Source organism: Cygnus atratus, chromosome 5 (genome assembly GCF_013377495.2).
Source record: "Cygnus atratus isolate AKBS03 ecotype Queensland, Australia chromosome 5, CAtr_DNAZoo_HiC_assembly, whole genome shotgun sequence".
Classification (NCBI taxonomy): domain Eukaryota; kingdom Metazoa; phylum Chordata; class Aves; order Anseriformes; family Anatidae; genus Cygnus; species Cygnus atratus.
The window spans coordinates 12,164,374-12,188,920 of NC_066366.1; the positions used below are offsets into that span (position 1 = coordinate 12,164,374).

Below are 24,547 nucleotides of genomic sequence, written 5' to 3' on the forward strand. Positions count from 1 at the left end.
TAGCTTGAGGTAGATGACATTACTACTTATTTATATTTATTACTGATTTGTATGACCCTCACATCCAAGAACCTGTTGGTGAACCTGCAACAATACTGCGCCGTTCAGAGGAGAAATACACAGTGTCTCAAGTGAGGGTTAGGCACTAATGAAAGTGCAAGGATGTGTACAACACAGATACCTGCTGTGAAGGGAATCAGATGAAGTTTCCTCTGTGTAATTCACAACACCTAAGGCGGACCTTGCTCATTGTAACCCATAAGTTACAAGAGAGGATGATGAGGTGCTAAAGCCTGACTGGCTCTGATCCTTGCAGTTTGCTAGGTCATTACACTGAGTATTCCTTCCCAAAGGTTTGCTACAGAGCTGAACAAGTAACATTTCTTCTGCATGCTTGTATATTTTGGCTGCTATTGCCCTACCATGAATCTGCCCAGACTGTGGCCTTATCTGTTTGTCACATTTCTGGATCATTTGCAAACTTTCAAACTCAGTAAAAGGGAAAACTGAAGGGTCACAGAGATGGGACAGAGGCACTGTGCAGAGGAGGAAGGGACCAAGAGGTTCCCCCATTCCTCAGAGGCAATCGTGTAGTAAAATTTCTTGCAACTAATAGCTCTGTATAATAAATTGCAGTGGAAAGTCAGTCTTTGGAAGAGAACCTTAAATAATATTGCCAAAAACTTCACAACAAAGTCTTCCAACTTTCCAAAATATGATGGAAAATAGCCTCTTGGGTCAGCAAGTTCAACTGCAAAGCCCTTCCCGGGACTGCAACCATAAACACAGAAAGGCAGATCAGTTCCAGCAAAGGCTGCTGGGATCAGAAGCAGCCAAGAAAGACACTGCAGCAAACAGCTCTCACTTTACACCCAGCGCTGTCCGTGGAGGGGATGTGAACCACTACTGGGCACGGCCACTATGGCCCAGGTGCAGCTCAACACCTGGCTGGTGCTGTGTGTGTTCGCTGGATCCCAGAGGCTGACAGGTAGGAAGTGCACCTGTTCGTGGGGCAGCTCCTTGGCTTTGTAAATGTTTGTGCAATTCCCGCGGTGCTACGCTTTGCCTGCTTCTTCAGATACAGTCAAACGCATCTGCTAGCTGTGCTGACGCAGGAGAGCGTGGTAGCTGGAGTCCCAGCTGGGCTTTGTGCCCAGAGGGAGATGCTTGCACCTACCTGCAGGATGGAGACCTGCTGCTGCTTCTGGTGGCAGGAGGAGGGGAGGTCTATGCTGAAAAAGTCTGCTCCTGCAATAACGTGGGCGGGTTTCTAGGTGCTTTTTCGGGAAAAGAACAACTGTTGAATGACAAAGTAAATAAGGGACTATTTTTCCCATCTCCAAATTACATTTATGTTATTATTTCAATACATTATTTCAATACATTATTTGTTATGCTTTGGTTGATTTTTGTTTTACTGTACTTCAAAATCTAACGCTGCGTAAATGTATAAGATGGTTATGAATAACAGCAGTTTGGTGATTATTCAACAAATTGACTGACTTTGCAAGCCAGGCAGATGTCTTTCATTAGAGGTATCTGTGAACTTTGTGGATCAGTTAGCTGAGAGGAGAAGCCCAGAAAAGAAATTTTCGGATGGTGTAAAAGCTTTGCTGGCACATTCATGGAGGAAGAGGAAAAAGCAGCTACAGCCCAGCTCACATTCCAAAGCCCCAGCTGGCTTACATTAGGGATCCTGCAGCTGTGCAGAGAAACAAAGCTCAGTCTGAGGGGACAGCAGATCTTCAGGCAGCTTGTACATCTATCTCCCTGAAAAGCTTTAATCAAGAATGGAAAGTTGGAAGTGGGGTTTGGTAGCAGTCATCACACACATACAGTATTAAATCATTCTTCTACTTTATCTAAGCACCTGCTGACCTTAACTCTAGAGTATTCAATGCATATTCTCTCTCTTTTTTAATATAGAAAAGCTTTATCCGTATAAAAATAATAATGAGAAGTGTCAGAGAGCTTACTATTTTATATCGGTTTTTGCATTTCATCTTTCCTGACCCAGAGGACCCATAGAAGAGGGTCTTGGCTCATGACTATGCTGATCAACATGAAGAAGGGAGGGGTTGCAGCATCCCTCTTACAGTCCTGGACTGAGGATACATGCATCTCCTTTTTTTTTTCTTTTCCCACAAAGAAAGAAAAAATAAGGGAAAAAGAAAGTTAAAGTATTAGAAGAATTAGTAAACAAAAAATAAAGGATTATTGGGATTAATGTGACTCTCACATTAATTCTTCTGGCCTAGTATTCATTTTTTCCCAGTTTAAATGAGGTTAGGTGGCCTGGCAAGAAATTAGCTGGACATGAGAACAGCCATGGATTTGACCGTGTTAGCCTCATAATCTGCATCTGCCAGTTGCAGATGCTCAGGGAACAAGTACAAAAACAGGGTGAGCACCAAGTAATATTTCCACCAAAAGTTCTAGGAGCCTGCTGGCACCCTCTTTCCATTGGGCAGCATTTCTTTCTCCTAGCAAAAGCTACAAAGCAACCTGTTGTCAAAACCCATCTGCTCAAACTCCTGCTGCACCCACCCACAGCGTGAGAGGCTTCCTTGCAGCCTTCCAAGACAAATGCCTTTGCTGCCACATGCTATAGCTCTGTGCTGGCAGGATTTGGGGTCATCATACCCAAAATTCATACCTGCCTCCCTTAACCACTTCTGCTTCTCTTGTGAAGCTTGTTTTGCTCATTGAAATCTTGTGATCAGCATCTGTCATATTTGGCAAGCCGTGAGTGACAGCTCAGAAATACCAAAGACTTTACCGACAAGCAAATGACAGAAACAAATGGGAAGGGCCATGATCTTGTGGTGTCACACTCTGCCTGATGTCTTCCAGATGAACACCCTCGCAGCAGGGATGGTGCCAGCACCAACACACCCCGTCGCAGCCCAGAGGACGCCGACGTCATATTAGAGGTCTCCGGGGCATTGGGGGCCTCTGGGCAGAGGCATTGTTAGCACCTGCACTCCCACCTGCTTGCACATAAAAACTCACCTGTTCTGCTTCTTCTCATCGCCGCCGTATTTCGGGAGCTCCTGGAAGATGCCTCAGCGGGGTGGGCTGGCAGTGGGAGAGGCAGGGTGGGAGGCTGGACAGGGCCCTGCGGGGAAGCCGAGGCTCTGGGCCAGGCAGAGCAGGGGCGTGGGGCCAGCAGAGACAGACATCGAGCAGGCGGCTTTGAAATGCTCGTGCTGCTCTTCTCTTCCAGATGCTCTGGGGGAGGCTGGACATCGAGGCCAATGGGACCATCCAGCTGCGGGATGAAGAGCTGGCCTCCCTGCGCCCAGCACGGCGGTTCATGCAGATCTTAGAGAGTGAAGTTCCCAAAACACCGATGGAGGTCGAGCAGCTACTGAGATATTATTCACTGACCGATGCCCCTTTGCCTCCAGGAGAGTATGACCGTCTGATTTTCACCAGTGTTTACTGTGCCTATCAGATTCGCTCCATTCAGGGTCTGGATAAAAATCTCTGGATCCATTTTTTCTCCCAGCTAGTTGATGAAATCTTTCGTGATCTGTGCAAGGGGCTCTGCCCTGCAAATTCCACTCTCCTTATGGCTTCCTGGCGCTGGAAGGAGAAACCTTCACATTTAGCATCGCTGAAACAGTTCTATCATTCTAACCTGGCCAGGACCAAGAGAGACACTTAAAAAGGGAAAGTGCCATGGGAAAGGACACATCTGACTTCAGCTGCGTCCTTGTTTGTTTTGAACGCTGGCAATCTTTCCTCAGTATTCAGGACTTTATATGCCACACCTTTTTGTACTGCTTTCTGCATTGTGCTGGCAATCCTCTAAGGATTTATACACAGTTTTTTAATTTTTATATGAACCAGGACAAAACTAAAAAGTGCATCTCACCCTTTTCTCTCTTGTTTTTTTTTTTTTTTTTTTTTTTTAAGTGGGCTGAGCTGAAGTGGGCAGTGCTATTTAGATGTGTTATCTGTCTTGATCACTGATGCTTTCTAGGGAGATGTCCTGGCAGCTTTTTTCCAGGATGTTACACTGGTGTCCTAGTTGAATGCATCTTGAATAATTCAGTTCAGCCTCATATTCCTTCTGTGGTTTCAGCCAAATGCAGTCTCGTTTCTCCTCTCCAGTAATCAGCGAAGCAGATGCTGCTGTGTTTCACAATAGAGGTGGTGTATTTAATTTCAGCTTTCTGGTTATGCAGCATCACATTTGATGTGTCCACAGTTATTTCCCACCTCATGTGTTCATTAAAGATCAACCTGAAAATGTATGTATTCCATGAAGCTTCCTAGTATTCACGTATCGTATTTATGTATGTATACTGCTTTGTGTCAGCTATTCGTTTGGAATACACTTCCGTACATCTCATTTAAATTCCTAAAGATCGTGACCTAGTTATTTCTTCAGCAGATTTTACCTCTTCTGAAGTTTTTTTTTTCATACAACTATGGCACTTTAAAGACAAACATAACAAATACACAATCTCTATTCTTAAAATCAAAAATATAATTATTTTATAGAAGTAGATCTTTAACCTTTTTTTCTGTCTTACATGCTGCTGTATGGAATTAAATATAATTATCTGTACAGGAGGATTTTGATTTGTTGATGTTGTTTTTTTTTCTACTGGGGTTTCTGCTGCCATTCTAGCTATATTAATTTCGAAAATTCATTGCGTGTGCTTAGATGGTGGGATCTGTAATTCTTTTTCTATCAATATACTCTTAATTTTCCATGCTGAAAAAGGAGGTATGTGACATTCAAAGTGGGAACTGCTAACTTTTGACCTACTTTATTTTTCTCCAAGCCACTGCTGCCAAACAGATGGAGAGGCAAAACGGTGAGGCAGGAATAAGAAGCCTGGAAGCAAGATGCCACAGAGAATGGGTTTAGAGGTAAGGTTAGGGCTACAAAAGGACACTGCAGAACAGATTTATGCCGTTCATAAAGCTTTCTTTTTTCTTTTTTTTTTTCTTTTTTTTTTTTCCCAAAGGATGTAGGGATCAAGATTAGCATGTCATTTGAAACAACTTCTAGTAAGCTAGTGTCCCACCATGTTCTTCCAGCCCTGATTTTTTTTTTTAAATATACTTCTAATCTCTACCCTTCATCCTTTTCCTCAGTCTTCAGTCTTTAATGTCTAGTATACATATGGAGTGATGGAGTTAGGGAGTGGCTGCAAATACATCCAGTTTGAGCACAGAACATCATTAAAAGGCTGAGGTGGGATGTCACTAGTGCCTGAAAATATTGCCTTGCTGGAGAATATACAGTCTGAGCTACATAAATGTCTGGATAAACATCGAGGCAGTTGGCTTGGTTACTCAGATACAAAGGCATTCTTTTGAATTCAGGATTTTGTTAGGGTCTGTTTGAAGGCTTTTCTATCTGTAAAGCAGACTCTAAATTGCATCCCAGTGATATCACAAAGTTCCGTGCATGCTCAAGATGGTGCAGTTTGGCAGTTTATGTATTTTGGGAGGCAAACCAGGGTTTAGCTGAGCATCTAGCTCAACGGAAACAGCACCACCCACACTGCGACGAAGCCTCCAGCCTCCGGGTTTCCTAAAACCCGACTCTGGGGTCCTGCTGCCCGTCTCGGCTGCCCTGTAGGAACACACCAGTGCCCTCTACAGCCGCAGCAGTCCCACTGCAGCAGCACCACGGCTTGACGGAGCGCAGCCTGCAACCCACAGGAACACAGGCAGAACCTGTCACTTGGTGGTCCCTTTGATCCCTTCTGTGCTAGGTTAGCAATGTGGCATAAAGGTTATCCATAGCCTTGTATTCAAGGAGCTCATTTGTGGGGAAACTACTGCCACTGCATGGCATGATGCTACTCACTTAAAAATCATGACTCAAATACTAGACTTAAAAACAATTTACTTACCTTGCTTCTGAGCTTTCAGAGGTTGGTCCATTTGTAGCTTTGAGCCTTCATCCTTCTAGCCCCTACTATCCTAGTAGGCTAGAGGCATACTTTTTTTTTCTTTTTTTTTTTTTCCCAAATGTATTATTTTCATTAAAAGGAAGCTGAGATTCTTAAACGCTTGTCTTGCATGTTCTTCTTGACTTCAGGAAGTTCAGATTAAGAAAAGCAATAAATATTATGGAACTTGCAATAAAGTCATAAAAGGCACCAACACTTCACACACACACAAGAGAAAAGTGTGTGCACAGCCCCAGTAACTATCTTGCTCAGTAACACATACCGCAGCTCGTACAATCGCCATGCTTCTTTCCCTCCTGAACTGGCACCTCAGACCATTAAAAGAACACAAGTCTCACAGCCAACAACAAATTCCAATCTGAGAAAACCGTACATATTTTGTATTTTTTATTACATTCAATTTCATTACATTTATTCCCTTAACAGATATGCAAGGAAAGTCACCACATCCTTTGCTTTCTGGATGCTAGGGATCTGCAGTAGCATTACTGCAGTGTTTCTCTGATCCTTGGCATTTCACTACATCGCCCCACCCCTGCCCCTAACTACCTCATGCTTTATGCTTAAATCAAACACCAACACTGGACACACACATACATCCTGTAAAGACCTTTCTATGGATGAAAGACAGACACAGCAATGGCCCTGCAGTCAGGCACAAGCGTGCAGCATAAGGAAAGCACTGGACACATGATAGCATGCTCAAAGTAGAGGATGATATCCGAAGAGGAGCTATACCCAAGTTCATGGCACCTTGGCTTTTCTTATGCTCCTTTCACATCTGCATTTAATTTTCTGACCCTTGGAGTGAGCTGGCACCTGGGAGCCGCTTTGGCTGAGCCTCGGAATAGATCAGGAAGCCTGTGAAGGTGATGTACTTGCCATGGTTGCTGTAGGCACCGTAGCCATCATGCTGATGGCTGTAGAGCCAGACAGTGTCCCCGTATTGCAGAGGCAGCATGATACTCTGGCTCTGCATCTCCCGCCTCTTGGAGTGGTTGTCATCGTAGATCATGGCCTGCACCTCATTGTGGTTCTTCATAAGTTTCACTGACATGGTCTTAAAGGGCATTTTGCCAATGGTGAAGGAGAAATAGTATGCACCAGGTATGCGGCATGAGAAGATGCCAGTGGAAGAATTGAAATCTTTCCCAATATTCACAAACTCCGTGTCAAATGTGATCGGCTCATGCTGGGTTTGCTTGTCGTCTGTCCCCAGGAGACTTTGTGAGCGAGCAACAGAAAACGCAGAGCGAGGGTCTTGCTCCCTCTTCGGCTGATCAGACAACATGTGTCGCTGGGAAGCTTCATTCTGCTCTCCTGGAAGCTGCTGAATATTGTGACGGGAAGGCCCCAGCTCTTGAGAGCTAAGAGCATTTTGGAAGAAGGCAGAAGTGTCTGGATAGATTAGGTAGCCATTGAAAGTTGTATAGGGGCCCACATTGCTGTAAAGAGCATACTTGGGGTCTCCATGTAAACGCAGCCAGACTGTGTCACCATAGTCAAGCTGCAGCATGGCACTCTGGCTGGCTACCTTCCGTTCCTTGCGGTGATGTTCATCATACACAATCACTTGCACCTCATTCTTGTTTCTCATCAGCATGACAGACAAGTTTTTCTTTGGGTATTTCCCAACTGTGAAGGAGAAGTAGTAGGCTCCAGGAATCCGACACCGGAACAACCCAGTCTTGGGATCAAAGTCATTGCCAATGTTCACATACACTTTGTCAAAGGTTATGACCATCTCAGAGCTCCCTTCCATGCTGCTGGTTCGGGCCACCGAGAAAGCAGAGCGAAATTCAGTATTGCTGTCTACTGGGAAGCCATCTGTGTGCATTAAAATCATGCACCAGAGGAAGCCAATCAGAATCTGAACCTTCAGAGTCATCATTGTATCTGAAATGAAAAAGAAGCACATTTTAGCAGGAATCCCATTAATTTCCAGCTCATACTCCAGCTGAGACCCAGACCTGAATCCTGCTAAATAGACATCAAAGTCTATGCAAAATATTGAGAAGTTCTCACGGCATTCTCTGATCAGTGTACGGGACTGTATCTCAGTTCATATTCCAGCACCATTTTGATATTTTCCCAGTGACAGCTGGACTTTTTTTCCTGTACTTCTAGGAAGAAAAAAGAATCTTCTTCTCTGAAAGCCTCGCTATCCTATAGTTTGTCTGCAGAACACTGTGCTGCTCACACTGCAGAGGGATCTCAGAGCTTTCTGGGGCTTTGCCAGAGCTCTCTTTTGTAGTGGTTTATTCATAAGACCAAGGATGAAAAAAAGCCCTACACAGGCCTTGTATTATGTAACTGAGATCCAGCTGAAGGGCAGGGAGAAGAGGACATATGCTCCCGAGATTCCCATGCAGATGTCATTGCCTGGCACTGCAGCAGCTGTTTCACAGGATGCAGAAACTGGAAGCCAAGTAAGTTGGTAGGCCCCATTACTCAGACAGACTTCACTGTGGAGCTGTGAGGAATGCAAAGAAACTGGAGGAAGAAGGATTGTTTAGGGAGGAAGGAAGACAATGGAGAAAGTGAATGAAATGGAAAAAAAGAAGGAAAATAAAAGATAATTAAAAGGCAAGTCTCCCTGAGAGTTTTCTCTGAGGGAGAACTGAAAACACCAGAAACAAGGAAACAACTCACTATCTAGAGAATAGACCACAGAGAAAAAAACTTCTCTGACCCTTAAAAAAGAGGGATAAGTTAGGAGCTAATGGGATTTTCTGCCTCTATTTTCTTTGAATTTTTTTTGGATTGAGGCCAAAAATCATCTATTAGTGCTTTCAGGCTGAAAACAAAACTGCCAGTCATTCCAGTGAGAAGCTTCTCCCTCTGTCACGTCTCTGTGCTTATTAAAATATCATTCAGGCTGGGAAGCAACTGCCTGCTTTGCAGTCTGCCCCATCTGTCACCCTAGAACTGGTGCCTTGCCAGCCAGCAAACAATGAATTCACAGACTGGCAGAACAGGAGCAAAACACGCTACTCATTGCGGGATGGGTGAAAATAAATCCTGAATTAAAAATGATAAAGGGGTAAACATTTGAAAAAAATGGGGGATGACACAGTAATAGAAGTAAAGCAGATGGAATCCACATAGACTGTGAGGAGGTAATGGGATCCCGCTTTGGCACAATGCGTTACCTGCAATAACCAACCAACAAGAACTCAGTTTGACCCACAGTCCCTGCTCCCTCACACTTGAGAATAAAACTGAAATCTGAAATGCAACTCTAATAGCTCTGAAGGCAGCAACAAATTAAATTCTCACCTAATTATTGAAAGGGACACACTAACAAAGACAAAAAGAAATATCCCTCCTTGTCCCAATTTTACATTAGATCACTCCTCACAAGCATCTCAGTATTTTCCTCCATGCCTCTGAACTCAGAACACTTTGCCCAACATTGACTGCTTTGACTCCTGAGCATACCACACACCCTTGGGATCCCATGGGCTGCACCGATGAGAGAGATGACTGATATATCGAGGTCACTCTGAATGTTCATGGAGATGAAAGGAGATCCCTGGTGACTGGAGAAAGGCAAATGTTGCACCTGTCTTCACAAAGGGCAAGAAAGATAACCTGAGGAACTACAAGCTGGCTGGACAGTTAGCCCCTGACTTTGCTTCCTGGGAAGATCACGGAGCATGTCTTCTTGGAACACAGTGCTGGGAAGACAAAGAAGGACATGACTGGGAACGTTCAGCTCAGACTGATTAAAGGTAGATCATGCCTAACCACACTGACTGCCTTCTGAGATAAAACGACTAACCTTACCCATGACGCTTACAAGGAACTAATCACCTGTCTGTCTCTCATCCAGCAAATTAATTAAAGAAAGCATTTTTAATGTAACTATTAAGCCATAGCTAATGACATGTATCTGCTTCCATGCTGTCTTTTATTTTTCCTCACTTTGCCTTTTAGCTTGTGAGCTCAGGGCAAAGACTCTCTCTCTTCCCATGTCTGTACTGCATTTGGCCACTGCTGCAGTTTAAACAATACTAATAGGCCCTAACATCTCACCAAGAACTAAATCCCAAATAGGCACACTGTGAGCTTAGCCTCTGGTTCTGCAGAATTATTTCTGCACAGTGCTACATCTAGCACGGCAGGCTCATTTCAGCTTCCAGCTTAGTAAAACAGTCCCTAAAGGCAAACTTGTAAAGGCTGTTAGATGTTTGTGATTCATACTCATCTGTTGTTATCCCAATGATCACCATGGTGTGGCCACACAGAGAAGCAGGCTGACTGTGACATTCCTGCATGCTCTTGAGACAAAAAATGACAGCAAAGTAATAAGAATGCATGTTTTTAGCCACACTATATGGAAGTTAGGGAATATACTATAGGCAGGACACTGCTGGCCAATCTCGAAAAGACAAAGCAGTTTAATAAACTCTACGGCGAGTCTGACCTTGTGTTTCTTCATATGACTGCTATCCTTGTTTCTGTCCCAAAGCTAGTTTCTCTGTGATATGGTCGCTTTGCAAAGGTTGGATCTCTCAGTTACAGTTGCAAAGACTCCCTGCTGCTGCAGAGTCCCTTGTTTATCAGCTCTTCCCAGTAACGTGCCGGCAAGTCATTTAAATAAGGCAGTTAATTATGCCGTGTTTCCATTAGCAAATTGTTTCCTTGACAGCTCCCACTCACCACTTTCAGGACTATTTAGGTCCTTTATCTATTTAAAATAATTTAGAAAGTATCTAATAACTGCCTCTCACTAAACTAATCTAAGAATCATTTGCCAATCATTAGGAAGACTCAGCTAACTACAGGGCTGCCATAAACAGAGGCAACTCACAGCTCCTGGACTTCAGAATTAGCATGGTAAGTCTGCAAGATAAAGCTTCCGAAATGCTTCATTGCTGCCCCAGCAAAGGCAGAAGTCCTTGGGCAAAGGTGCTCAAGCCTTTTCCTGTGATAGCTTTGAAGGGAAGAGAGAGCATCAGGATGTGATGGTCATGGGATCTGTGGTGTCAGCCTTGAGTTCATGCTGTGGCATAACTTTGGAAACTGCAGGGTGAGAGGAGAGACTCCGGCCAGAGGCGGAAAGTGGGCCTTCAGCATGGGTCACACGAGTCATACACAGCAGCTGCGTTACCCTCATTCCATTTATGTATGGAGCAGGGTGCTTTGTCTGCCACCCTACCATTCCTTATTATAGGCACCCCTGTGGTGTTAGCGCAGAGGTATACGGTGAAGCCAAGCAGATCCAAGGCATAAACACGGAGTGCTAGTGCCTTTACACCAGGCAGTACTATTACGGGACAGCAGCCTACAGGGAAGAAGACAAGAAATTAATTTTGGAAGAGAAGGCACAAAAAACGTGATGGAGCTCACCAGTTCTCAAAGGCACTGACATTACATCAATGACCTGAAAAGACTGGACTAAAATGGTATTGACTCACATAGCAGGCCAGGAATTGCAAACCCTTTTTTTGGAAAGAAAGTGACAGAATTCACCATGTGCATGACCCAGGAAACTTTAATACCTTTGTGCTAGCTGGAGGTGATTTTTCTGTCCTGAAACAGAATCAATCCAACAGTGGAAAGACAATTAGCTTTATTCTTCTATTGAAATCCATGGATTTTAGTAAAGGACTTTCAATAATAGAAAGGTCACCCCATTTCTAGTCTTGTAGGTCAGATCTTCTTGTAAAACTCAAGAGGGTTTTCTTTTTATTCCAAAATATTAATGAGCCAGATTCCCTAATCCTACCTTTGGCAAGAGTCCTTTAATTTCCTAAGATCATAAGATCACTGAAAAATGACATAAGAAACCAAAGTGAAGCAATGCAGCTCGATTCAACGTTAGTAAAAGTTTGTAAAATCATGTAAGCTACAAGAGCAAAGCCCTGTTCTTCCAAGCTCTTGCTCTAATATTTAAGGACAGTTACAAATGTTTCAATTATTTGCATCAGTGAAAGCCTGCACAACGAACAGCTATCTTGGACTACGGTTAGCAAGATTTTTTTTCCCCAGATACCACATACTGTCTGCTCCACTCATTGGATACAGATTAAGAGCATCACTTCTCCCAATATCAAAGAGAAATTTATTGTAGCAAATCCTCAAAAGCAAAGTCAGTATAAAGAGTACTGTGTAACAAAATCTGGGACTCACTTAGGACTTTGACCTTTCTCTGCTTTTGATGAATGCGTTTTTTTGAACTCTGCATCAATCCAGAGAGGTGAATCACTGTCTGAAGCATTTGGGATGCTTCTTGGAAATTATAAGCCACACTCTGAATCACAGAACTGTATGGCAATAATACAGAAAGCACTTCATTTTAAATGTTTCCTTCAGTCAAGGGAGTCTGTCAGCATAATAAACCAACTTCTGTATACCCCAAGATCTGTGGAGAGACAAAAATTCTTTTGAAATTCCTCAACTCTGGCCATACTCAGGAAAAGGAAATGGAGAGACTGTATTTTGGCAGAAGCTCCTAATGTTAGCTTGCGCTTCAGAATATTAATTGAAACTTCTATATTTCAACTGAAATTCTAACAACTCTGTTTAAGCTAAAATGATGATATATAAAATGATGTATATGCACTGATCAAAACAGAACCATGATAGTTTTGATATTAACCTTTTTTATTCCTATAATAGCATTCAGGGAAATTTGTTATACACATTTGCTGTGCCAGGGTGATACACCATGTCATCCACTTTGACTATTATGTGTATGTATAAATGTATTAATTTAGAAAGGCAAAGTGGTGTTTTAGTAGAGAAGAAGGCTGAATAAACTCTAGGTGGGAGCCAGCAATTATTCTAACAGACTAAAATGTAATACACATTTTTTCCATACTTTTTTAAATGAACAAATTACAAAAATCCAACCTTCCACTGCATACACAATCCTCAAGCAAACAAGACCAAAAAAACGTAAAGCAAAGAAACTCTAACACTGATCTGAAGTGGAAAAACAACAGAAAACATTATTAGAATATTGGAGTTTAAACTACGGTGCATAAAATGTGTTGAATTCTATGAAGTTGTTCCGCACTTGCAGTTAAACAGACTGTTACTAAACTGTAATTGAAATCACACCAGCAGTAAGTAGTAAAAAAACCCAAGCTACTGCTAGGAATGAGCTCAGAGATAAATGGTTTATGCGAAAGCATAGGCCAGAGGAGACTGAAAACTGCAGCATGAGAAAGCCAGAAGTCTCTGTTGCTGTCCAATGTTTATTTAACATTGCTACCTTTAGACATAAAACACTGAGACCATTTCTACAGCAGGATTTTTTTCATGGATCCAGTTACAGCTGCAGTAATGCCAAGGTTAAACCACCTCCTTTCACGCCCCAAACCTTATTTCCTATTTTCCTGGATTGCACATGCATTTCTTTCTACTGGTGTGCACAAGAGATGCTGAGCCTGTGGAACACGGCTGTGCTGAAGCGTCCTGTTTCTTCGAGAGCAGCCAGGTTGCTGCCCCAGAAGGCAGATCACACTAGCATAAATGATTAACTGAGACAGGTTTGCCTGGAATACCAGGAGCATTTAAAGAATGTAACTCACTTTGACAGCATCTACCATAAGGATCTCAGAGGGGCTTTGTGATGATTTTACATTAAACTTCTCATCTTGCTTAAATTAAGATATTCAAATCACAGTAGTTGCAAAGAAGCCTGCTAAACTGCACATTGCTAGACTCTGTAAAAGAGCTTTTAAAAGACGCTTACAATCTACAGGCCATAGGATAGGGAACTTGGGTAAAAACAAGCAAATGCAGCACATGATTTCTCACTTTTACTATGCTGTTATAATGTCAAAACAAACAAACAAAACAAACAAAAACCAAAACCAGCCTCCCCCTGCAGGATTAAAGGTGCTAAAATGAAAGAGTCAGTCAGTAGGACAGTTCCATTTCATCATCTGACCAGCTGGACTCAACAGGCACGATTCTGTTGGTGCCACAGCAGTGATAAACGAGAATGTGAAGAAGGCAATGGTTACACAGAGGTTCTCCTAAGAGGCAACAAGGGAGAAAGTTTACACGTGTTTGTGTAAGTTTCTGGGTTGGAGACAAAATCCGAGAACCTAAGGAAGATGCAGATTGGCTCGGTATCACAGGTTACTCTTGTCATTTTTCCTTTTCAATATGAGTTTAAATAGGAAAAGAATTTTACCATTTTCTCCCCCCAAGAACTAATGCAGCATGAGGACTTTAAAGGGTTAACAAAGACTGAAAAGGCAATTTAGACAGCCTCACTGAACAAAAGTTTGTTTGTAGGTCAGACAGACAGCTGGCCTAAGCTGTCTAGCTTATCCTGTTCTTAGCTCAGGACAGTTCCCACTCCTTCTATTACGTAATGAAAGTCTAACAACAGTTCAAAGGCATAGGCATAGGTAGTTATTGATTATTTTTAATCACCCTTTCCTCTAAGCATCTAAGTAGCAGTTTCCTCCAGTACAGCTGAAGGAATATTTTCATCCTCCAAGCATGCAGATCAGAACGGGAGGTTCCTAATTTGTTCTCAGAGTTGATGCCCCATTTGTCAGTTTTCCTTAAATCCTTAATCGTAGCAAATGTTTAGAGAAAGTAAGGGAAATTTCATCAGGATTAGAGTAACTCTTCCAGTTAAACACAGGCTGTCCTGGTCTTCCTGCCTGTTTCATACTGCTACTTTCATTCACATGCCCAGTCATCCAGCAGACTGGTCAGGCACAGCACTATCAGCTGGGGAAAATCTTGCAGTGATCCTTTCATGTTCTCATTTCTCCTCATTAAGAATGAAAACAACTGTTAATAGGAGGTATATCTGTTCTGGATCTAATGGGAACCTGTGGAACCTGCCACCCATGAAAGTGCACTAAGCAGGAAAGTCATTTTGGCTGTCTGTACATTACAGGAGTCACAACTTCAGTTGTACCAACCTTCCTGTTGAAGACTGTTGAACATGAGATTGTGGAGATATCATAATGAGATACTGGAACCTGTAGCGTAATCTCAAAGTTTGCTCTTTGTCATCTCTGCCCTTGATTTACTTTCTGTAAGTCTGTGCTCTTGTACTTTGTATCAGAAAAGATATGATTTTAATATAACTAATTGCTACGTAAGGTCCTATGGAAAAGAGAACAAGTTTTAGATTTTTCTTGTCTGTTTTCTTCTCTGTCTGCATACACACACCTTCCCTTTCTCTCTCTTGCTTGAGTGGGCACACGATTCTCATCTTTCCTGGAACTCTGTGCCTGCAGTAGCTGATTCCAACCAATTCCCCACTCACTGGAATGCTGCCCTCTGGTCACTGCTCTGCGACCTGCCACATTACCCACATGGGTAAAAGCAACAGGGGATATGCTGGTTCTTGCTGCTTGATTGTTGCATCACAAGTTAGGACGAGCTTGCGGAGTCCAATAATCATCCCCTAAGGAAATTAATGGATAGCTGAGTGCCAGCTGGGATTACTTGCAAAGACAGTAAAATGCATTTTGGTATCCTAGTCATGTCTGAGCTCATTGGCTGCTAAGAGTTTATTTAGCAATGCAACAAAAGATGTTCACAAGCTGGGTAACTCTGGTCCCTCTCTTGATTACCTGCAGTTAAGAGAAAACTTTCAGAATCAATGGGATTTAGTTCCCTTTGAAAGAGCAACTTGTAACACTATGTTTCACCAATGAAAACATAACTGCTTTTGTCTTTTATCCATCAAAGGCTGAACTACAGCATACTTTGAAAAATATCTCATGCTATTGACTAGTACGTTCCAACAGTAGGCTTCACAAATCCACCTGAAAGAAACCTATCCTACACAGGGGTATTTGCCTACAAGAATGCTGCTTTCCCTGAGAGTTTTTTTTTTTTTTGTCTTGACAGGTAAGGCAGGAAACCATGCTGTCTTTTAACATCTGCCATCACACTCAGCCAAAAAATCACCTTCATTTCTTTTCATGTCCTGCTGTTTTATTACTGTGAAGATACTCAGAGAACACTGCGAATTGCACTGCAGTGCTGCTCTTTGCTGCCAACATGCTGCAACATCTCAATTTGGAAATTCACTGAGCTGTGGTTTACTGAAGAAGGTGATCAAAAGCATTAAGATCTGTGTATCTCCATGAGAATTACTTCCATCTCTGTTCCGGCACACCTTCCTTTCTGCTTCTTTTTCTGCTGGGGCAGGACATAGGCCTGAGCTGGAGAACTGAGAAGAAACAACCGTGATGTACTCAGCACCAACGCAGAGCCCAGTATTACTCCAGGATTAAAATCCTGCTCTGCCATTGAAGTTCTGCAGTCCACATAATGCGCCTTAGTATTAGTTGCTTGACATGAATCAGGCTTATCAAATTCTAGGTGTGGTAGCATTCTCTCTTTTATGTCCACAGACACACAGTAAGAAGTAGCAAAGCAAGTTAGGAAAGTTAGTCATGTTTGTTCACATTGACCCTTCACAATCCGCCATGTGTGGTTCCTCACTTCCAGTGGTCTTTCCAGGCAAATCTCTTGCAATGACACCTCTCTGCGAAAAGCCTATAGATAGCTGCAACCTGATCCCTATCAGTTTTTTTATCCATTTTACAAAAAAATATTTCTCAGAAGGCTACAGCTCGTGCAAATAAGACAGCCAGGGCTGTGAATTCATCCCTGATATCTTCAGGAAAACACAGGTTTTTGCTTCCACTTTTAAAACTCTGAGCATATTTCCATCCAGAGATTTAACCAGTTTGTCATCTTCTTTAACAAGAAGCTATGAATTTCCTCCATTAAACCCTGTACAATTCAAGTTTTCACAAATGTGCTTTTGAAATTGGATTTTTCTGTGAAAATATGACACAGAAGTGCTGCTGGCCACAAGGCAGAGTGTACTGCCTTGGATGCAAGAACAGAGAGAAGCATTTTCAGAGCAATATCCTTACATAATTTCACACACATGATTCTACAAAGCTTTCCCATACCTGCTTTCTGTCTTTGCATTGTTTCCAGTATTTAAAAAGGGCCCATTCCCTCTTAATGGCAGTAGAAATGTTTATGTGGCTATTTCTGTAAAAGTTCATCTGCACTGGGAAGCTGCTGGTAAAAGGCTTTGGCATTACCATCAAAAAGCACTGCTGGACACTGCTGTTCACTCATCAGTTCCTCATTCACACAGAGAAAGTGCTCAGAGCCTGTCAAATGTTCACAGATTCCAGTCTCATCTGCGTGACCAGACAGCTTCTTCTTAGGCAAAATTGCCCTTGCCAGCTTGAAGCTGCTGCCTCTGATTTTCGCTTATAGAAAAAGAATTTTGCTAAAATACTAAAGAAATGTCTGCAGCAACACACCGGAAGGATTTACCTTACTTTAAGACTGTAACTAGGCAAAATATAAGAGAAAAAAGATGAATTAATGTGAAGGATATGGCTGCTCTGAACACTGCTACGCAGATGCTTTATTTAAAGTAAGCTTGGATCCTGTTATTTTGCATTAAACATGTGGTGCATGCTGAAGTGCCATTTGCAATAGCCTACACAATTTCTTCACAAGCACACTGGGAAATTTCAGCCATGCGCCCTGTAAGCAAATGTTCATATTCAGTGCATATTTCAAGCCAGCGCTCCTTCTACTCAAATTCTTTCAGTTTCTTATCTTCCTTCTAGCTGCTTCTGTCCAAAATTCTCCCTTTTCATGACAATTATCAACAGCTTCCAACAGCGGATTACCACCTGCAGAACCCCCTCCAGCACGTCCAGTCGTATTCTGCCCAGCCTCTCAGATTTCCTCCCAGGTTTCATAGCGAACAACCCTTCCACATTGTTGCCTCCTCCTACTAGTAAAACCAAGATTTTTTCATTAGCTATCCTTTGCTTCATTTCCTTCCAGAACCACGTTGTTTCAAAACTGAACCTGCTTTAGCATCAGGTCAATGTAAGCCTTCTTTTGGATACCCCTTCTGTCTCCCAGATAAGGACTGGGTTGGGAAATCAGTTTTACTCATATGAAAAGTAAAGAAAGTAAAGGGAAGGATGGGAGAAGGATTAAATAAACTCAGGCAAAGCAATAGGAGCTAGCGTGAATCACTGGTCAGTCCTTGGGTAGAGGGGGTGCGAATTTACTTGGAAATATCTGGGGCACCAAGTGATCAACTTTCTGAGTAAATCAATAGTTTTCCCAAAGTTTTCAAGTGGCAATGAAAAATGGAGGGAGAAGGGCAATTAGAATGTCATACTTTGTGCACACATGTCCCAAAGTAAATCAAAACATGAGGATTTCAAACAATTTATGGATAATTCCAGTGTAAGAGTGTTTAAACTACATCAGATTCTAATGCTAACATGCTACAGTTCACTGAGCAACAGCTCCGTGAAAATAGCTTTCTAAAAAGCCCAGCTTAATTCTCCATTTTTGCCTTGTCCTGTTCATTCAGCACAGATTCTTTCCAGCACTGCTTTGCAGCCTTTCAGTCCCAGGGTACCTGTTTTTGTAGAAAGGATTCCCTATTGCCTGGTTGGTCTAAAAATCTCTTCCACTCCTCCCAGTATGTCTTTAACTCCTCAGGGCTTTTCTTTTTGTCTGAGTGGAGACGTGTAAGGAAAGGAAAAATCCTTCTCCCCTTAGAGGTTTAAAAAATTCTTTATCTGGACTCAAAACAAGTTCTGTTCAGGATCTTATGTGCAGCTCATCACTACAGCATCCAAAAGAGATGATCATTGCTCTCTTATTTCTTTCTACCTGTCTGCTCACAGAAATTCAGTATTTTTCATCATGCACGGGGGACCATCTGTTCCATTTATATTAAACAATATATGTTAAACCATGAGTACTACAGGACCTAGATTTTCTCTCCCTGGAGAAATGTCTAAAAAGATCACCTGCAGAACTATGCTTTATTTTATTTCATTTTATCTCTAAAAAAAAAAAAAAAAACAAAAAACATTTTTGGACTATGGTCTTTCATTCAAGGAGTATATTATTAGAAGAGCTTTTATTTTCAGTTCAGATCACTTTGTTAACTGCTTATCCTCATTGGTTTTTCTTCTTCCATATCATTGTTTTCAGCATTCATAGTCTTAGTTAAGCATCTGTTTCAGTGAAATCAGAATGCCCTGTTCCCTATGCCTTCTCCAAAAAGAGCTCTTTTAACCATCTTCTAGTAAACTCTTTAAACTCTTACTTTTCTTTCAAGCTCTTTTCAGAAAGAGCTGCACCATATTCCAGGGGCTGCGCTACCCTTGGATATTATACACGCCTTAGTACAGGACAACTAGACAACTTTTATTTCATTTACATTAAAAGAGCATGTTGCCTTCCTAAAATGTTAGAAAAGGTCTCAAAGTGACCTGAAGAAGTCATATAGTGCAAAGAACTTTCCCAAGATAGGATCTAGCCTAATTTCATTCTACAGAGATAATTATCTGACTTGTTCTTAAAATGACAGAACAACCTCCCCGGACCAAATATTTAGCAGTTTTATTATCCTTGGTCCTCGAAAATTATTCTTACAGTCCAGAACAATCTTTCTGCTATTTCTTGCTTTCTATTCAATCCACCACGGGCCCAAAGAGGAGATCATTCCCTCCTCTATTTTGTATCTGAAGACTGTAGTATTCCCCTGACAGCTTGCTGGTCTTTGGGCTAAGTAATTTACATTTTTTCAATTCTTCCTTATCAAAGCATGTCATGCTTTCCAGACCTCTGAAGAGTTCTGCTGCCCTTCTCTGGACTCTATCCAGTTCAATCACACCTGTCTCAAAGTGTAATAGTCAAAACTTTACAAAGCCTCCAAACTGAGCTATAAGCAATGCTGAACAGAGCAGGAGGATTGCTTCATACGTCTTCCAGGCTATATGTCTTTTATATATCCTGGCAAGATGTTTGCCTTCTTTTGCAACAGCATGACATTGACTCATGTTCAGCTTGTGATCTGTCATAACACAGGTTCTTTTCTGCAGAGTTGCAGCCTAGTCATTTGCTTCTCTCTCTTGCGCTTATACAGTTGATTATTCCTGCCTTAGTGCAGCACCTTGCAGCTATCCCTACCAAATTTCATCCAGGTCTTTTTCTCCTCAGTTCTTCCAGTTTGTTGGAATAAGTTTGAATTCTGATTTTTTCCACCAAAACGCTTCAAGTCTCACAGTTTCATGTCCTTGGGAAATGTCATACACCCACTCTTTTTATTCGCATCCAGGAAACCTAAGAAAACACTGAACAGAAGCAGATCCAGGACCCACCAACACAGCTGTCGTATCAGTTTTAAGCAGCTTGTGGCCTCTCTGAAGGATTTGTACAGACCAAAAGCACACAGATTATGAGCTCTTTATCTTTTAATGTTATTTAAAGAATATCTTCCTGTTTAGAAAATATTTTTTACCCAATTTATAGCCTCCTTTACCTGCTATGCTCTGCACCCCACCAAAGCAAATATTTCATGTGCAGTCATGATCAAGAATTTCACTTTTTACTTTAAAACAAATTAAATCTCTCACTTACGCAACAACAAAAAAATCCTTTAATGTGTGAAATGAACCAAAGCCCATTCTGTCAGAATATGCTTGTATACTGAGAGAATGAATAGGAAAGATGTAGCCATATCTCTTTGCAGACTTAGGGTTATATTCAAAATGTCAACATTTATTGCATTCACTTTGAGGTACACTAGCAGCACATATTGGAAGGGATGCACTAAGACATCTGGTAGATTTTGATGGGCTAAACATTTTCTTTGCATCTGCCCTTGACCAAAGAACTGCAAGTTCCTTCCTCAGAGCTCAACACCAGTCACAGCACTCGCAAACAGGCACATAATAGATAGTAAGCCATTGTGTACACGGGAATAAAGATGATCTGGTGTTCCTCCTGACAACAATGGCTTGAATCTGTCATCTAGCTCCTATTCCAGTGATCACTTCCCCAGTCTCCCCAGATTTTTTAATCCCATATGGACAGTTTTGCTGGCACTGTGGCTGAGTCTCTGACACAGCAGAAAATACACATGAAATAGATTAACCAGCTGTAGGGTGAAGAAGAAGAAATAAGACTTCATCCTGTACCGTTTCCCATTAGAGCCCTAGTAATCAACCATCAGCCTCAGGAGTAGTCTCTGACTGCTCTGCTCTGTGATCAGTTCCTGATTCTGACTGGGTTACCGCTGCTGGAAACCTCAGACCTTTGATTAGATGCAGCAGGAATTCCTCCTTTGTTCTCTAACCTGTCTGGAGGATGTATATACATCTAGAGAGGCTTTACAGGAACAAGAAAGCACTCGGGAAGAAAAGTGATTGACAAGAGACTCAGCAGCACAGCAGTTGCACATTATTGACTTACCTCGTTTGAACATCAGGCAAATTTCCTTTCCTGGCAAAGGTAAAGGTTTGGGAATGCTGAAATGAAGAATGAAGTCCTAATTTACCTGCACTTGGACATGCTGGGCAATGAGATCTGTACCAAATTTATGAGTGTCAATCAGGAATTAAGAACTGAAGCTTTTCATCTCTGCTGGGTGAAAACTGGAGTCAGTCAGGCAGATTTTTTTGATGAAGTATGACAAACTGTCAAATTGCCAAGCTTTAATGTGTATTCCAAGACAGTACAAAGATGCTCACCCCTACAGACTAGTCAGTAAGCTGTAGTTCTAATGCAAGTTGAACTTCATTCTCCTTTACTATGCACCTTTCGAGTAGAATGTACACTTCATACTTTGGGCAGTGGAAAAGAATGGGTGAACGGGAGAGTTCAAGGGTAAAACCTACCAAATCCTAACATCTGACTTCAGATATTGGTAACAAAACCTTAGACTTCAGCATTTTTCAGACCAGTGTTTTTAAACCAATTTCTCTAATCTCATGCTGTAAGAGTCAATGTAGATATGAGCATCTCTTGAGGAGAGATGTTTCTCAGCTGAGATTATTGTCTTCTCAGAGGTACTTTCCATCTTAGAAACCTACCATTGCTATCAGATTAGTTTATTTCAATGCTCTCTGCCTACAACTAACCATAAGAAAGAGAAATTTTGGTAGAACGACAGTAATCACTTGGAAACTCAGTGAATGCTCACTTTTGCATTCACACTAGCATCTTTTTCTCCTGGTCTTCATATTATTGGGTGTTATGCACAGGAGGTTCGAACTATTTTGGCTCTTTACACCTCAGACATACAGCATTTCTCTGTCTGTGTCCATCTGGATTAGTGTCTGATGCACGAGTGAGAATTCCAACAACCAGAGATCAACAATCAGCTTTGCCGCTGTTTGGAAATATGTTTGCTATTAAAATGGAGATATAAAAGCTGCTTGACTACAGACACAGTTATACTTCAGTAAGTATAGGTGCTGGCCTTTGTAGGTCTACCCAGCCTCCTGTATTTGGAAAATATGAATGGTGCTCAGTTTATCAATGAGCACTCTATGGAAAAGACAGCGCAATGGACAGCTGATCACACTAGTAAAACATAAATAACAACAAATAGTATTCCAAGTTTTGCCGCCAAATCCGTTTCCAATGTATTTCACGTCTGCACCTGTTTCTTCATCTGCAAAATAGCAACCGTCTACCACACTGACAAATTATCAGATTTAAACCAATACCGTGTTGAAGCCGTAGGTTCTACATTTTAGAAACCAAATGTACTTTTGTGGCATTAATTCTTCCAGACAGAAAATACAAAACTCATTTTTAGAGCCTCGTCCACTAACCATTCAGTACTCTGCTCTCAGCTTTATCGCAGCTTTTTAGAGGGGAACAGAAGGGATGTAGAGGGTAATATTGCTCTACTGTGAATCCTCACGCTTCCTTGACATACATTTTACTGCTATAAATTAACCCTTAAGAACGGCTACATGCGCAAACAGCTGCTATGTGCCTAGATAGGATCACAGACTCAATGGCAAAGTATTTCAAAGTCTTGTTACACATCATCTCCCTGGAGAAGAGAAGCTGTAGAAGGTTGCAATAGCATCAGAATGAATAATTGAAGCAAGGCTCATTCAGTATGTGCATAAACCGAAGGGTCACAATGCTGCCTGCTAGCCAGCTGGCGGTGCGGAAACTCACCGAGTGTCTGCGAGGTACATCAACTGGGGACGCTGACCCATTTCCCTAGGAGCTTCTGGGGAGTGGGTTAAGAAGATGGCAGTGGGATTGCCAAGCACATAGAGAAGGATCGAGCTAGATTACCTGACAGAATACTGTATGTTCATAGAATCACAGAATGGGTTGGAAGGGACCTTAAAGATCACCTAATTCCTGCCCTATGCCGTGGGCAGGGACACCTCCCACTGGACTAGGTTGCTCCAAGTACGTTACAGAACCGCTGCATACACCAGCCTCGGGAAAGCCCACGGGGCTCGGTTCCCCCGGGAAGCTAAAGCAGAGCCCCGTGCCAGCCTGGTGCTATTTCCCTCCCGACAAACCGCCCCTGGGGAAATCCTCCAGGACGTCCTTCCCCATGGGAGGCTGACCAACCTAGGCTCCAAGCGGGGCCAAAATGTCATGGCCTTGCCTCCTCGCTCTCCCCATTTAATAGTAGAAATGAGAAAAACAAACAAAAAAGACCCGCGGGCACCGGCTAACGTCCCGCCCCAGCCCCAGCCCCGTTCCTGTCAGGTGCAGCCCGGCCGGGCCGGCGGCGGCTCTCCGGGCGCCCTACCTGCTGCCGCCCCGCGGCGGCGGTTGGCGGCCGTTGGCGGCGGTTGGCGGCCGTTGGGGCTCGGCGCGGGGCCGCGGCGCTGCCTGCGCACTGACAGCTCGGGAGCCGCGGCGGCGGCGGGGAGGCGGAGGGGAGAGGAGGGGGCTCGGGGCCCCGCGGCTGCGGCGCCGAATCGGTGACGGGAGGAGGGCCCGGGGGCGGGCAGGGAAATGGCGGGGGGCGGCGGGGCCGGGGGAGAGATACCTGCCCGCGGGAGAGGCGCCGGGAAACGGGGCCGGGGGCTCGAGCAGCAGCCGCACACCGCAGCAGAGGCGCCTGCGGCAGCGGAGGGAGACGGGGAAGCGACCGGGGAGGGCCGGCAGCGGGGGACAGGCCGGGGGCGAGGGCAGCTGTGTGGTACCGACCGGACCCTGTGGTACCGGGCCCTCCGGCCCCGCTCGTCCCTCAGGGCAGCGCTCGGAGGGTAAGGGCGTCAGTGAGACCAAGCGATAGAGCTGGGAGCGAGATCGTGTTCAGGTCTGACCTCCTGCTGTGAAGATTTGTGAGCCCAGAAGCTCCTCTGTAGAGCAGCTGTATTATTTGGTCCAGCAAAAGCTCTTATCTCTCCCTAGAAAGCTTGCCTCGCCTTAGTTCATCACCTAACAACAACAGTGTGACTGCTTTTTCCTTTGAAGGTCTGCATTGATTTTTGCTGACAGCAAAATAGCGGGCTACTCACATTACTGTTCTATCCTGAGGAGCAAATTTGGGGTTTTGTAAAGCGTGTTTATTGTTAGTCCACTCAAATCATCTAATGCTGATTTCTAGAAAAAAAAAAAAAGTAAAGATTGGATCGGTTAAAAAAGGTTCTGGCTCTCCAACACCAAGGGTCTTCCCCTCTGCTACACAGCCCCGCTTTTGGAGAGGTACAGATGCCAGTGTCCTCATCTTGGAATATGCCTGAGGCATCTAGTCATGCTTCTCCTAGAGGATGCTACAGCCTTTTTTGCTCCATTTTGGCATGTTCTGCTTTCCAGCC

The 24,547-nt window shown here is 43.1% G+C and overlaps 2 protein-coding genes across 5 annotated transcripts; one reads left to right on the plus strand and one right to left on the minus strand.

Moving 5' to 3' along the window:
• The first annotated feature begins 921 nt into the window (after positions 1-921).
• On the plus strand, positions 922-3,757 carry FAM180B (family with sequence similarity 180 member B). The gene is made up of 3 exons (XM_035550386.2): positions 922-988; positions 2,854-2,933; positions 3,227-3,757. The coding sequence occupies exons 1-3, from the start codon at positions 922-924 to the stop codon at positions 3,668-3,670; spliced, it is 591 nt and encodes a 196-aa protein (XP_035406279.1). The 3' UTR covers positions 3,671-3,757.
• Positions 3,758-6,314: 2,557 nt separating this feature from the next.
• C1QTNF4 (C1q and TNF related 4) lies at positions 6,315-23,646 on the minus strand. 4 transcript variants are annotated; one of them, XM_035550125.2, is made up of 2 exons: positions 23,530-23,646; positions 6,315-7,838 (listed from the first exon to the last, which is right to left on the minus strand). In XM_035550125.2, exon 2 carries the CDS (start codon positions 7,831-7,833, stop codon positions 6,730-6,732), a length of 1,104 nt encoding a protein of 367 aa, XP_035406018.1. In that variant the 5' UTR covers positions 7,834-7,838; positions 23,530-23,646; the 3' UTR covers positions 6,315-6,729. The 4 variants fall into 4 exon arrangements, with proteins under 4 accessions (XP_035406018.1, XP_035406015.1, XP_035406017.1 ...); XM_035550122.1 differs by lacking the exon at positions 23,530-23,646 and adding an exon at positions 12,081-12,150; XM_035550124.1 differs by lacking the exon at positions 23,530-23,646 and adding an exon at positions 10,759-10,798.
• Positions 23,647-24,547: the final 901 nt, after the last annotated feature.